At 45.8% G+C, this 13,680-nt stretch overlaps 1 protein-coding gene across 1 annotated transcript in view; it reads right to left on the reverse strand.

Moving 5' to 3' along the window:
* Window positions 1-13,680, reverse strand: part of SLC6A4 (solute carrier family 6 member 4) — a 51,441-nt gene that overhangs the window by 26,943 nt on the left and 10,818 nt on the right. The window contains exons 2-4 of the mRNA XM_058163972.1: window positions 5,708-6,292; window positions 2,837-2,971; window positions 686-905 (exon numbers count right to left, since the gene is read on the reverse strand). Of these exons, the coding sequence (XP_058019955.1) occupies window positions 686-905; window positions 2,837-2,971; window positions 5,708-6,167 (815 nt within the window). The 5' untranslated portion in view covers window positions 6,168-6,292. The remainder of the gene's footprint in view (window positions 1-685; window positions 906-2,836; window positions 2,972-5,707; window positions 6,293-13,680) is intronic.

Genomic DNA, 13,680 nt, shown 5'->3' on the forward strand with positions numbered 1-13,680 from the left:
CTCTACTTAAAAACCTCCAGTGTTGGAGCAGCCACAACTTCGGAAGGCAAAACTGTTCCCCTGGTTAATTGCTCTCATGGACAGGAAATGTCTCCTTACTTCCACGTTGAATCATCCCTTTGACCCCCTTCCCATTCATTGCCATCCCTCCCTCCCTCCCTCCCTCTCATTCCCATCTCCTTCCCCATTTTCCTTCCCTCCCTCCCTTCCTCTTTCTCTCTCTTTCCTTCCTTCCTTTTTCTGTTCTTCCTTTTCTTTCTTTTTCTATCTCTTTTCCTCTAGTTTCTTCCCTCCCTCCTTCCCTCTCTCCTTTCTTTCTTTTTTATTTTTATTTTCCTCCCTCCCTCCCTCCCTCCTTCCTTCCTCTTTCTCCTTCTTTCCTTCCTTGTAGATTCATAGACTATCAGAGTTGGAAGGGACCTCGGAGGTCTTCTAGTCCAACCCCTTACTCAAGCAGGAGAGACCCTATATACCATGGGTCGGGGGTGTGTGTGTTCAAACTGGCAGCAGGAGTCTGGCTTTCTTTCGTCCCCCAACTGGGGGTATCTAGCCAGGGAACCTGCGCTTTGGGGGGTGTCCAGAAAAACCTTCCAAGAAAGCCAAGGGCTTCCCCACTCCTCTGCCCATCGTCCACGCCTCCTTCCCGTCTTCCCGACCATCCCTCTTTCGACTTACATGCACTTACGTATAGAATTCTTCGGCCGGGGACGAGGAGTTGGCCGTCCAAGCGATGCTCTGGTTGGAGAAGTAACTCATGCAGTTCGGGGTGTTCCAGGCGTTGTCGCAGCTGACCCAGGGCAGGTCGCTGCGGAAGGAGGAGACGAGGTAATACAAAGCCCATGCCATGATGGTGTTGTAGTAGGAGGCCACGTAGAAGGCAATGATGCAGATGGCGTAGCCGATTCCTGGAAAAGGGACGGAAAAGAAGGAAGGACCGGGTGAGGCCCATTCAGAAGCTTTGACGGCCAGGTTGGGATGCCATTTTGAATTATTATTATTTTTTTGACCCAAATCTGGGTCAAACAATCCAGACAAACAATCAAGCAGAATTAGGAATTACAAAGGAGGAGAAAACCACACTGCAACCACACTGACCAGGGCAAGTCACTAGTATATAAAGAGAGAGCAAGCCTCACTCCTTTCTAGCACTGATGAGGTTACCTAGTTGGGTCATGAAATGTTTGTAGGAAAACCACCATTATTATTATTATTATTATTATTATTTATTCAATTTTTATACCGCCCTTCTCCCGAAGGACTCAGGGCGGTGTACAGCCAAGATAAAAAACAAACAGTACAAAATATACAATTTAAAATACTAATTAAAAAACTTATTATAAAAATGGCCATATAAAACTAAAAAACCCATTAAAATTAATAATAAATTTAAAACCAATAAAAATAAAATTTAGGCCAGCCCCGCGCGAATAAATAGATGTGTTTTCAATTCGCGGCGGAAGGTCCGAAGGTCAGGTATTTGGCGTAAACCCGGGGGAAGTTCGTTCCAGAGGGTGGGAGCCCCCACAGAGGGGGCTCAGAGAGGACCAAGGAGACCATAGTTGTTGTTGTCCTCCTCCTCCTCCTCCTCCTTTTCCCCCCCCCTTCTTCACAAACCCCCCTTCCTTCTAGCACTGATGATGCTACCTAGCTGGGTCATGAAATGTCTACAAGAAAACCCAGAAGCTCAGAGAGGGACCCTGCCGTTCAACCTTGAGATACAGATGTTCTCTCCTCTTGGTCTTTCCACTTTACATTCACCCCTGCCCTGCCCCACATCCCATAACACTGTGGTCCACCAGCAGCTGGGGAGGACAATGGGCCAGTCCTGGAGTCAGGGGAGGGCCCAGACGAGGGCTCTGCGTCGGAGGCAGAGATGGGCCAGGGCCATCTGGGAGTGATGCGCGGACTCCGGAGCCTCCAGAGGCGGACAGCAGAGAGGCAGAGGAACAGGAGGAGCCCCTTCCTAATGCACGCATGCGAAGAGCTGCCAGAAGGCAGGAGCAGCTAAAGCAAAAAGGACGACTCCGGAGTAAGGCCAGGAGATGATTGGCCCCTCCCATAAGGCTTAAAAGAGCAGCAACGACTCTTGGGCTCTTTGTAGGAAAGCAACGTTGCTACATTGGTTTCTAGTCGGCGTCTCTTGTTTCTGAACTTCGTGGGGCTTTGCCAAGAAAAGCCTTTGGCAGGGTGCCAAAGAAGACAAAGGTTTGCGATAAGGCCGAAGGACTTTTTCTGAAGGACTTTGTTTTGGAATTAATTTGGACAAAGCTGAGAATGAAGTGATTCTCAGCTGTTCTAAAAATAAAATATGTTTGTTTAGGACTGATAGAATAGAATAGAATAGAATTTTATTGGCCAAGTGTGATTGGACACACAAGGAATTTGTCTTGGTGCATATGCTCTCAATGTACATAAAAGAAAAAGATACGTTCATCAAGGTACAACATTTACAACACAATTGATGATCAATATATCAATATAAATCATAAGAATTGCCAGCAACAAGTTATAGTCATACAGTCATAAGTGGAAAGAGATTGGTGATGGGAACGATGAGAAGATTAATAGTAGTGCAGATTCAGTAAATAGTCTGACAGTGTTGAGGGAATTATTTGTTTAGCAGAGTGATGGCCTTCGGGGAAAAACTGTTCTTGTGTCTAGTTGTTCTGGTGTGCAGTGCTCTATAGCGTCGTTTTGAGGGTAGGAGTTGAAACAGTTTATGTCCAGGATGCGAGGGATCTGCAAATATTGTGTCTGGTAATTGTGATTGTGTCTGGTAATAACTACTTGGGCCTGGGTCACAACAAATACTAACAGCCCGGCTGTCTTGAATTACCTTTGAAGATGGGGCAGATCTTCCTCCAGATGGAGATGCAGCCATGGCGGTGATACTGCCCCAGCGCCAGCTCCATGTAGAAGAGGGGGATTCCTCCAAAGATGGCCATGATTGCGTACGGTATGAGGAAGGCCCCTAGGCGAAAGGATAGGATTAGAAGGGGGTTGGACTAGAAGACCTCCAGGGTCCCCTTCCAACTCTGTTATTCTGTATTGCAAACCCAGGTAGTCCCCCAACTTACAACCGTTCACATACAACGTTGCAACGGCACTGAAAAAAGCGACTTAGGACCGTTTTCCACACTTACGACCTTCGTAGCAGGGTGGTCAAACTCTGTTTCATTGAGGGCCCCATCGGGGTTGTGTTTGATCTCAGAGGGGCCCCCAGGGTGGCTGGAGGTGGGTGTGGTCGTGTTGGGCGTTTGATGCTTTTTTATTTCTAAATTTATTCCCCATTGTTTAATAGGGCTGGGAAGTGGCTCACCAGGCTAATGCAGCCTGTTATTAACACACAGCTGCCTGCAATTACTGCAGGCTCGAGTCCCACCAGGCCCAAGGTTGACTCAGCCTTCCATCATTTATAAGGTAGGTAAAATGAGGGCCCAGATTGTTGGGGGGGCAATAAAAGTTGACAATATACAAATGGATGAAGACTATTGCCTTACACAATGTAAGCCGCCCTGAGTCTTCGGAGAAGGGCGGGATATAAATTCAAATTTTAAAAAAAAATAGTAAATTGCTTTTCCAGGCAGAAAAGCTATTTAGAATAGAATAGAATAGAATAGAATTTTATTGGCCAAGTGTGATTGGACACAACATATATATATATAATACTACTGTATGTTTATTATTCAACTAATAATAAAAATGCAATCGCATAAATAACATGACAATACAAGATCTAGCAGCGGAGGTCAATTTCCCAGGTAGTGAATAGAAATTGCTGTCAATTACAGATTGTTGATTGTAGATTAAGTGGACCTGCAGTATGTAAAATCTGGCATTAAACTGTAATGTTAACTTTTGAGGTTTGATGGCTAATAACACCACTTTTTTTTTTTGGACTTTCAAGATAATCCTATTCCACTGCTGGAATGGCCTGGGAATAGCCCAAACCTTCACCCAATTGAAAATCTAGGGAGCTGACTCAAGCAACTGGTTAGTCAGAAGCGACCCAGCAATAAAACCCAGTTAATAGAAGCCATCATTCCATCTTGGTTTCACATTAGAACAGCTGCAGAACTCAAAGACTTGGTTCACTCCATGGGGAGACGTTGTAAGGCCGTCATTCATGCTAAAGGTTGCCCAACGAAGGATTAACTGACATGGGGATCATTTTTGTATATCTCGTTTTTTTCTACGTGTTTCATTTTTCTTCTTTATCTTGTAACTGCTATTCTCATAGCAAATCCTTCCTAAAAGTTAGTGCATTACATTCTTGATTAAATTATCTTTCCATTGATAATATAATTTTATAATACTACTTTTTTTTTTTTGCATTTATATCCCGCCCTTCTCCGAACACTCAGGGCGGCTTACACTATGTCAAGCAATAGTCTTCATCCATTTGTATATTATATACAAAGTCAACTTTTATTGCCCCCAACAATCTGGGTCCTCATTTTACCTACCTTATAAAGGATGGAAGGCTGAGTCAACCTTGGGCCTGGTGGGACTAGAACAGGGGTGTCCAAACTTGGTCCCTTTAAGACTTGTGGACTTCAATTCCCAGAGTTCCTCAGCCAGCTTTGCTGGCTGAGGGACTCTGGGAGTTGAAGTCCACAAGTCTTAAAGGGACCAAGTTTGGACACCCCTGGACTAGAACCTGCAGTAATTGCAGGCAGCTGTGTTAGTAACAGACTGTCTTAGCAGTCTGAGCCACAGAGGCCCTTTACTAACAAAAAAAAAGTGGTGTTATTAGCTAGTTTTAGAAAATACACTTCTCCCAAAAGGTTTCCACAATTTTGGCCACTACTGTAATTGTAATCCAGTCCACTCCACTCCTCCGGCAGCGCTCTGCCAGCCAAAATCGGGCCACATGGACACCTCCTGGGAGAACTGAGGAAGTTTCTTGGATGAGAAGCGAAACGTCTTCAAAGAAAAACCCGAAAGTCCAGTTGCCTCTTGAAAAAAAGGCACCTTTGGGACAACCAGGACCTGGAGGATGGAGAATTTCTACAGAATCTCAAGGGCTGCCCCAAAGAAGAGTTGGGGGGTCAAGCTATTCTCCTAAGCCCCTGAAGGGTAGGACAAGAAGCAACAGGTGGAAACTAATCAAGGAGAGAAGCAACCTGGAATTTAAAGAGAAACTGCCTCACAGTGAGGACAATTAACCAGTGGAACTGCTTGCCACCAGAAGTTGTGGGTGCTGCCTCACTGGAGGGTTTTAAGAAGAGACTGGACAAACCTTTGTCCGTCATGGTATAGGGCAGTGATGGCCCTCGGTGTCAAAAGCAGGGTGAGCACAGGGGGGGGGGGTTGCGCGTGCCCACTCCCATAATTCAATGAGCCCTACCCCCACACGACCCTGCGCTCCCCCCGCTTTTGGCACACGATGGCCCGGTGGGCCCCGATGGCCCATTTTTCGCCCTCTTCAAGCTCCAGAGCCTTCCTTGGAGCCTGGGGAGGGCAAAAACGGCCCTCCTCCCCCTGAAGACCCTCCGGAGGCTGGAAACAGCTCGTTTCTCAACTTCCAGTGGGCCCGGAAGGCCCAAAAATCAGCTGGCTGGCGCACTGGAGAGCTACGGCAACACTTGCGTGCCCACAGATATGGCTCCGCATGCCTGAACAGAGGGTTAGACTAGAAAACTTCCGAGGTCCCTTCCAACTCTATTATTCTACGTTCAATGTTCTTTGAAGCATTGGAACTCACCTCCACCATTTTGGTAACATATGTATGGAAAGCGCCAAACGTTGCCCAGGTCTACCGCGTAACCGATAACCGAGAGTAGAAAGTCCATTTTTTTACTCCAGGTCTCTCTCTCCCGCTGTTCCGTCAAGGGCGGTTGAGATCCTACCACCCCGAAGATGGCGGTGGTTGGCAGGCCAGGGGAGGGTCCGGAGGGGAGGCCCAGGGTGTCTCCTGCCACCTTGCCCGGACCGAGTGGACTCTGGGCTCCAGAGAAGCCATTGGACACCGGATTGGTGGCCCGATTTTCCCCATGGCTGGCTGGGTTGGGTTTCTGGACCCCATCGGTCAGTTCCAAGGTTGGCTTGGTGGCTTTGTCCAGGAGGTGTCGGTTCTCCGTACAATCGTTTCCATCTTTGCAGTCCGAAGGCCCCTTCGGGGAGGGGAGAGGCTGGGTCTCTTCCTTGGAGACTGTGTCCTCCATCCCACTGGTTAGAAGACCCCTGTCCACTTGTCCATGGGCCACGTGACCTTCTGGCTGCAGATGCTTGGGAGATCTTCCGGGTGACCACAACTTCACACTAGGAGAGGCTGGTAAACACACACCGCCTGTTGCCGTTGTGGAGACAAAACACACAGAGAGAGAGAGAGAGGTTACTACAGCAGTTCTCAACTTGCAACCACAGCCGAACCCCAAATTTCCATGGCTAAGCCATGGAACGTTAAGTGAACCGTTGCAGTTTTTTAAGCTAGTCACCCGCCTGTTAAGTGAAGTGAAGAAAAAGTTTATAGAATGTTGTATGATAAGTTGATTCTATGGGATTATAAATCGTGTATTATATTGGGAGATTGGAATGGAGTAATAGATACACAAAAGGACAAGAGAATTTTTTCTAAGAAGATACCTGCACATGCAAAGCTGCCTAAATCCTTTTTTGACATGATAGAAGATTTTGAGTTGAGAGATGTATGGAGACTGCGGAATTTGGAGGAAAGAGACTATACTTTTTTCTCTGATAGGCATCAATCCTTCTCACGTATTGATTTTATTTTAATTTCTAACGATTTGCTTTCTAGGGTGAAGAAAACTTAAGATATTGCCAAGATGTTTGTCTGATCATAGTCCTGTTTGGATGGAATTGCAATATGGAAAAGAAGGTAGAAGAACATGGAGATTAAATGAAAATTTGTTTAGATATCAGGATAATGTAAATCAATGTAAAAAGCAGATGAAAGAATTTTTTGATTATAATTTGAATAAGGAAACATCGATAGAAATGGTTTGGGACGCCAGTAAAGCTTTTATGAGAGGTGCATTAATATATATTAATAATAGACAAAGAAATAAGCAACAAAGAAGAGGAATCTAGAAGAGGAAATTTATAAGAAACAATTATTAATCGCCGGAGGTTTTCAAGAAGAGACTGGACAGCCATTTGTCTGAAATGATATAGGATCTCCTGCTTGAGCAGGGGGCTGGACTAGAAGACCTTCAAGGCCCCTTTCAGCCCTGTGATTCTATTACAATCAGTGGAATGGCTTTTCTTCAGAAGAAACTGGACAGCCACTTTTCTCAAACCCTATAGGGACTCCTGCTTGAGCAAGGGGCTGGACTAGAAGACCTCCGAGGTCCCTTTTCCAGCTCTATTCTGATGATTCTGAATCTGGCTTCCCAGATGGAGTTTGCTCATCAGGAGGTTGCAATCATGTGACTCCCCTATTCCCCCAGGATACAGCAACCGTCATAACTACGAGTCAGTGGCCCAGCGTTCTGAATCTCAGGGGGGGTGGTGGATGCTGCAACGGTCGTAAGTGTGAAAAACGGTCGTTACGTCCCTTTTTGGAGTGCCGTTGTAGCATTGAACAGTCCAGAAATGAAGCGTTTGTAAGTTGAGGTTGTTAAGTGAATTTGCATTTCTTTTTTTTTTTTCCCCATCATTAATCATTAATTTTTATTTATTACTGATTCAGGCCTGCCCGACTGCCACTTCCTTTCTTCACAACCTCCCTCTACCCTCTACTACTTTCCCATCCTTCATCTCCTTCATTTTACTACTTCCTCTCCTCCTTCTCCACTCCTCCCTTCTTCCACCCTATCTAACCTTCTTATTCCCCTCCTCCTTCTCTACTCTTTCCTACCTACTTTCTTCCCACCTTCTACTCCTCTCTCCTTTTCTTTCTGAAATGGCAGTCAAGCATCCCCAATATCATTTTAAATTTTAATTTCATATCTTCAAAAATTACTGTACATTAATAATCAATCCATGTATCATTTTCTCCCCCCCTCCTCCCCTTCCCCCCAGACTTCCCAGAGCAAATACCGGGTATTATGACCAACAATCACAAACTAAAGTATACAAAATATACATAACCTCCCACCTTTAAAAATTTAAAACTTTAGATCCCCTCACAATAAAAATAAAGAGATAGGAAAGAATAATAAAAAGAAAAAAAGAAAAGAAGCAATACCAACTTCACATATTACTTCTTCTTACAGTCCATTTTTAAAATTAATCCATCTTCTCAAATTCAATTTTTTTTCCCACTTGTATATTCCTTCACATTTCATGTCCATTTCTCAAATTACAGTCCATCTTCTCGAACTCAAATTTTCATCACTTATATATTTCTTCAATTGCCATAACATTTAATGTCCGTTCTTCTTACAGTCCATTTTAAATTTGCATTTCTTGTTGTTTAAGTCAGGGGTCTCCAACCTTGGTCCCTTTAAGACTTGTGGACTTCAACTCCCAGAGTCCCTCAGCCAGCAAAGCTGAAGTCCACAAGTCTTAAAGGGACCAAGGTTGGAGACCCCTGGTTTAAGTCATCTGTTGTTGGAGGAAATGGGTGTTGTGTGTAGTTTCGCATCTAGGTAATCCTCCACTTATGACTACAATTGAACCTGAAACGTGTGTTCTTAAGTGAGACATTTTTAATTTTAAGGGAGCTAGCCTGCGGTGTGATACAGCAGAGGTCAAAGAAGTCAAGATGGCTGCTTCAGCTGGACTGCTGTGGTCATCATTGGGTTTTCATTTTACCCTCCACTGCAGCAGTTCCTGGGGTATCTCAAGTCTTCTGCCAGCTCCCAAAACATGGGAAGGCTTAACTGCGGCTTTGTTTATTTTTTTTAAAAATTGCAATTAAGTCAGCAATTTATTCTCTCTCCACAAATAGAGGAAGACTCAGCCGTGGGGACTTCCCCTTCGATGACTTTATTCGTTTCATCTTTCCTTTCTCTTTATTTTGGAACAGGAACAAAACAGAGCAGAACAGAGGACAATGTGGAAATAGAATAGGAAAAATAGAATAGAAGAATAGAATACAATATGGAATAAAAAATGGTTAGGATAGGATAATAATAATAATAATAATAATAATATTTTAATTTGTATACCGCCCTTCTCCCGAAGGACTCAGGGCGGTGAACAGGCAGATAAAATATAAATACACACAATAATTAAAAACATCCCTTAAAAAACTAATTTAAATGCCCAAAATGTTAAAAAACGTACTCCCCCGTAAAATCACAAAATTTTAAAAACCCATCCAATAAAAATAAAAATCAGGCTAGTCCAGCCATACGAAATAAATAAGTTTTAAGTTCGCGGCGAAAGGAAAGGATGGGATGGGATGGAATGAGCTGGAAGGGACCTTGGAGGTCCTCTAGTCCAGCCCCCTCCTCAAGCAGGAGAACCTGTTTGAGAGGCTACCCAACGTTAACAGGCTCTGCTAACAGGCCTGGCAGCCAGGAACCCAAATATATACAGGTAGTCCTCGACTTACGACCCCTTTTGGAACCTGGAGCTTCCGTTTCTAAGCCAGGCGCCCGTTAAGCGACTCATACCCGATTTTGAATCACCATTCCCGCTGCAAGTCACTAAGCAAATCCGGCTTCCCCCATTGACTTTGCTTGTTGGAAACCAGCCGGGAAGGTTTCCAGCCTGAGCAGGGGGTTGGACTAGATGATCTCAAAGGTCCCAATTCTGTTATTCTGTTATTCTTGCTCAGCAATGAAAATTTCGTTCCCCATGGTGTCCATAAGTCGAGGACTATCTATACAGGGAGTCCTCGACTTACAACAGTCCATTTAGTGACCATTCAGAAACAACAGCGGTACGGGTTGTCAGTCCTCCACTTACGACTGTTCGCTTAGTGACCATTTGAAGTTACGATGGCATTGAAAAAAAGTGACTTAGGACCGTTTTTCACACTTAACGACTGTTGCATTCGGATGCTTGACAATTAACTCACATTTATGACGGCTGCAATTTCCCCGGGCAAGAAAAGTCGTAAAATAGGATAAAACTCACTTAACAAATTTCTCACTTAGCAACGTAAATTTGGGGGGGCTCAATTCTGGTCGTATTTTGAGGACTAGCTGTACTGAAAAAAGTGACTTACCACCACTGTTCACACTTACGACATCCCCACGATCATGTGATTTACATTCAGACGCTTGGCAGTTGATTCACATTTATGACGGTCGCAGTGTCAAGGGGTCACCTGATCCCCTTTTGCGACCTTCAGTGAAGGAAGCCAGATTCAAGCGTAGATAACTTAACAACCGCCGTGATTCACTTAACAAAGGTTGTAAAATGGAGCAAAACTCACTGAACAAAACGTCTCACTGAGCAACATAAATTTTGGACTCAGTTTTGGTCGTAAATCGAGGACTACCTGTATTGCATCCCACCCCAAGGAGTTCCCTGATGCCGAAAGTTGTTTCTTGCGTCTTATCAAACCAATATTTTGGAGTCAAGCAGGACTGGGACGCCCTGTTTCCCCTGCTCCAACGGGCGCCCTCCGCACAATCTTGAGATCTAGCTCCTTAAATTTAAATCCAGCCACCTCCAAGGCACCAAGTTGGCAAAAGACGGCTGGGGACAGGTTGGCGGTTTGCAAAGCTCAAAGCTGGTTATCTCTAGCAGGGAAAAATTCCACCCGTTCGGTCAGCGGCTGAGACTGAAATCTTTTGGCGCCAACTTCTTTTCCTTAAATGTTATTTTTTCCCCTTTTTCTGGCCAGACCGTCAAATGTCAGCTGGATTTAATCTTTCAGCGGCCCATTGTTTTCTGCGTGCATTTGATTATTCTGATTGCATTTTATTTGGGTTGGATGCTTCTCGTCTCCAGAAGGAAACGGCCTCAAAACTCTGTTACCCAAGAGGGTTGAATAAACAACTGCACTCAATGCACACACGAGCTGTGGAACTGCCTGCCACATGATAGCTGGATCAGTGGCACGAAAAGAAAAAAAAAACCATGACAAAGAGGTCAGACTGGAATAGTTGCATTCGACCTAGTCCTCAACGTACATCCAAAATTGAGTCCAAACTTTCCGTTGTTAAGCAAGGCAGTCATTAAGTGAGTTTTGACTCATTTTACAATCTTTTTGCCCACCGTTGTTAAGTGAATCCCTGCCGTTGTTAAGTTAGCCACCCAGTTGTTAAGTGAATCTGGATCCCACAATTGACATTGCTGGTCAAAAGGTTGCACAAGGGGACGACGTGAGCCTGCAACCGTCATAAATATGAGTCATTGCCAATCGTGTGGATTTTGATCATGTGACCCTGAAGATGACGCAACGGTCGTAAGTCTGAAAAACAGTCATAAGTCGCTTTTTCAGTGGTGGTGTAACTTCAAATGGTCACTAAATGAACGGTTTTAAGTTGAGGTCTATCTGTGTGCAAAGAGCCCGATGTAACCAAATCACAACCTCTATAAAACAAAATAGTTTGACTTTTTTGACCTCCCTCCCATGGATAATGCTGATACTGAGAGAGACAGTTTGGTTTTTGTGACTTCTAATCCCACCTTAGGCATGAAACCCAGCTGGGTGTCTTTGGGCAACGGTGAGTTCTAGTACCACCTTAGGCATGAAAGATAAATGGATGTCTTTGGGCCAATCACCAGGAGACGGTGAGTTCTAGTCCTGCTTTAAGGCCTGAAAGCCAATTGGCTGACTTTGGGCCAATCACCAGGCAATGGTGAGTTCTAATCCCACCTTAGCCAAGAAAGCCAGTCTGGTGACTTTGGGCCAATTGCTAGGAGACAGGGAGTTCTAGTCCCACCTTATGCATGAAAGCTGGTATGTGACTTTGGGCCAATCACCAGGAGACGGTGAGTTCTAGTCCTGCTTTAAGGCCTGAAAGCCAATTGGCTGACTTTGGGCCAATCACCAGGCAATGGTGAGTTCTAATCCCACCTTAGCCAAGAAAGCCAGTCTGGTGACTTTGGGCCAATCGCTAGGAGACAGGGAGTTCTAGTCCCACCTTATGCATGAAAGCTGGTATGTGACTTTGGGCCAATCACCTGTTGTGTCTCGTCCGATCTCACCACAGCCGGGGCCTTCTTATCTGCTTCCGAACACGGAGGAATGTCCTAGTATGCCTCCCGGCCCCAGCCCTGGCTCCATGCCCAGACAGGCTGAAGAGGAAGAAATACCTCCAGCCCCCAGCTCTGGCTCCATGCCCAGGCAAAGGGAGCAACTAGACCCCTCCCCCTCCTCCACAGCAGGTGAGCCTGAGGGAGGTCAGTTGCCAACAGCTGCCGACTGGAGTGACCCTCGCGTCAGAAGACTTGATGGACGAGGCAACAGAAGGAAGGGAGGGGCAGGCCTGGATAAGTGCTGAGTCATGGAGCCACACCCCATGGCCTATATAAAGGACCTGCTTTCTGGCATTCTCTGAGTCAGGCAAAGTCTAAACATATCTTGCTGAAGTCACTTTCTGGTCTCCTGCCTGCCCTGAGGACTTTGCTAGGAGTTTGGCACAGCTGCGGAGGCAAGCCTGATTCGGATTTCCCTGACCCGGCCGTCAGCGGAGGAGTGGGACACGACATCACCAGGAGACGGTGAGTTCTAGTCCTGCCTTAAGGCCTGAAAGCCAATTGGCTGACTTTGGGCCAATCACCAGGCAATGGTGAGTTCTAATCCCACCTTAGCCAAGAAAGCCAGTCTGGTGACTTTGGGCCAATCGCTAGGAGACAGGGAGTTCTAGTCCCATCTTATGCATGAAAGCTGGCTATGTGACTTTGGGCCAATCACCAGGAGACGGTGAGTTCTAGTCCTGCCTTAAGGCCTGAAAGCCAATTGGCTGACTTTGGGCCAATCACCAGGCAATGGTGAGTTCTAATCCCACCTTAGCCAAGAAAGCCAGTCTGGTGACTTTGGGCCAATCGCTAGGAGACAGGGAGTTCTAGTCCCACCTTATGCATGAAAGCTGGCTATGTGACTTTGGGCCAATCACCAGGAGATGGTGAGTTCTAGTCCTGCCTTAACGGCCTGAAAGCTTATTGGCTGACTTTGAGCCAATCACCAGGCAATGGTGAGTTCTAGTCCCACCTTAGCCAAGAAAGCCAGTCTGGTGACTTTGGGCCAATCACCAGGAGACGGTGGGTTCTAGTCCCAATTTAGGCATAAAAGCAGACCAGGTGTCTTTGTGTCAGTCCCTCTCTCTCAATCCAGGCCACCTCACAGGGTTGTTGTTATGGGGAAAACAAGACGAAGGTACGTTGGATACGTCCGCTGCCTTGAATTATTCATAAAGAAAGAGCACAAATGAGTAGATACAGATCAATAAAAAGCTAAACAAACAAAATAATAAATACGCCACAACTTGCCTGGCCTCTGCTTGTCTCGCCACGCCTTCTGAACCCAGCCCTGCCTACCCAACGAGGCTGTCGTGAAGACAACAAACCGGGACAAAACAATTCCTCGGTTCAATGGCTAGATCCCCAATTCCCCCTGCCCGCCAGGTGTAAAGAGATGGGAAGTTGGATCCTGTCTTAAATCCGGAGCTCCCAGGAAGAGCCAAGGCCGAAGCTGGCTTGCTAAACCTGTCTCAATGGAATTGGCTAATCATCAACCAACATCTGCCCAAGAAGGGCACTTTTTACAACATAGACCTCTTAGGCACAAATCAGAAACCGATTCGTGCCAGATCTTCAGCCGGCCCTGATTTTTATGCAGCGTGGCGGACTTTACACCTCCGAGCAGGT

The sequence above is a fragment of the Ahaetulla prasina genome, chromosome 1, assembly GCF_028640845.1.
Source record: "Ahaetulla prasina isolate Xishuangbanna chromosome 1, ASM2864084v1, whole genome shotgun sequence".
NCBI lineage: Eukaryota > Metazoa > Chordata > Lepidosauria > Squamata > Colubridae > Ahaetulla > Ahaetulla prasina.